General features: G+C 53.3%; 1 protein-coding gene across 1 annotated transcript; it reads left to right on the plus strand.

Moving 5' to 3' along the window:
- The first annotated feature begins 328 nt into the window (after positions 1-328).
- Positions 329-1,420, plus strand: LOC149353903 (uncharacterized). Its single transcript, XM_089575875.1, has one exon. It carries the CDS (start codon positions 518-520, stop codon positions 1,418-1,420), a length of 903 nt encoding a protein of 300 aa, XP_089432001.1. The 5' UTR covers positions 329-517.
- Positions 1,421-1,726: the final 306 nt, after the last annotated feature.

Consider the following 1,726-nt stretch of genomic DNA (forward strand, 5'->3'; position numbering starts at 1 on the left):
AACTGTGAGTGACTGGCTATCTTACGAAGAACGTCTAATTTCCTTTTTCGCGGTGAACAAAGTTCCAGACGACCTTAAGGTGCATGCTTTGCTAAGCGTCATTGGGCCGAAGTCATACAGCCTCTTGAAATCTCTGACCGCACCAGATAAGCCGTCAGAAAAGACGTTCAAGGAGCTAACTGAATTGCTTCGCAATCACTTCACCCCGAGAGTGTCTGTGATCGAAGAGCGAGCAAAATTTCACAGAAGATGTTAGCTGCAACATGAAAGCATCGCACAGTACGTAGCCGAGCTTAGAAAACTAGCTCAGACATGTGGATTCGGTACCTTTTTGGACGAATCGCTTCGTGACAGGTTTGTGTGCGGTTTATTCCGCACCGACATTCAGCGATACTTATTTGCAGAAGACAAAACGCTGACGTTCCAAAAAGCCGTTGAACACGCACTCGCTTTGGAAGAAGCTAAGAAAAATGTTGAGGAAGCGCACGCTAGAGAAGCTGTCGATGACTTCCACAAAATGAGCGCTGAAGACGCAGCTAAAACAAAGCATTCTTTCGAGTGTTATCGCTGCGGCTCTGACAAGCATTTTTCCCGCGCCTGTCCGCACATAGCAGATAAGTGCGCGAACTGCGGCAAGAAAGGCCACATTCAGCGTGCCTGCCGTGGTCCCAAGCAGTATCCAACGAGCTCATGGAAGTGGATACGCACTCTAAAAAGTAACGACTCGGGAAACATCCAGACGCTGTCTGAAAAAGCCCGGCGTCCCATCACCGTCGATGTCGAAATACAAGGTGTACCTTTGCGAATGGAGTTCGACACGGGCGCTACGGTGTCTGTAATATCAAGACAGCAGTTCGAGAGACTGAGACCACCTTTGAGACTCGACCCGACGGAACTGCGACTGAAAACGTACACAGGAGAAGTTATCCAGCCCTGCGGCGTTTTGAAAGCAGCCGTAAGGTACAAGGATCAAGTCTGCGACCTTCCGTTGTACGTCGCAGATTACGGCGGACCAGCTCTTCTAGGACGCGAGTGGTTCGAAACTTTGCGCTTGGACTGGGACGAAATCTGCCGTTTGCACAAGCTGAACAGGTTTTGGTGCGCAATTTCTGGAGCGGACCAAGATGGCTCAAAGCAACTATCGTGCAGCGAACCGGTCCAGTGTCGTACAAGGTCAAGGTGCAGACACCCATCGGATCCTGCACGTGGAGGCGACACAAGGACAATTTGCTACGTGCCTCAGCTGCGAACAGGCCGTCACCGTTTGCGGTGGGGGAGGAGACCGAGATCTGTTATCCAGAACTCTCAGATTGTCCGCCACCCTCATCAACCGCTGTCTCCGCAACTAGCCCTGCACCCGTGGTCAGCGGAAAACAGACCTACGATCAGGAAGCCGCCTGATCGATACCAGCCATCGTGACTCTCCAAATTGCGGTGGAGGAAGTGACGCGTGCCGGCGTTCAGTGCGAGCCGAGAGAGACGCGTGCCGGCGTTCTGTGCGAGGCGAGTGAGACGCGGGCCGGCGTTCTGTGCGAGCCGCACGAGACGCGTGCCGGCGTTTCGTGTGGACCGAGTGAAACGCGTGATGACGCGCCAAGTGACGTCAGGCGTGGCTCTACAAAAGCGAGCACCTGCATGAGCGCTGCGGGAGAACGCATCTCAGCTGTTGCCCAATAAAGTACTACGCAGTGTTCTATCGCTTCTTACTTGCCGGAACGCGCGAACA

The sequence above is a fragment of the Amblyomma mixtum genome, chromosome 3 (assembly GCF_055824585.1).
Source record: "Amblyomma mixtum isolate Tamu chromosome 3, ASM5582458v1, whole genome shotgun sequence".
In the NCBI taxonomy this organism is placed as follows: Eukaryota; Metazoa; Arthropoda; class Arachnida; order Ixodida; family Ixodidae; genus Amblyomma; species Amblyomma mixtum.

Excerpts from the sequence above, each read along its gene's own strand:
- LOC149353903 (XM_089575875.1), top strand. The coding sequence starts at position 518 with ATGAGCGCTGAAGACGCAGCTAAAACAAAGCATTCTTTCGAGTGTTAT.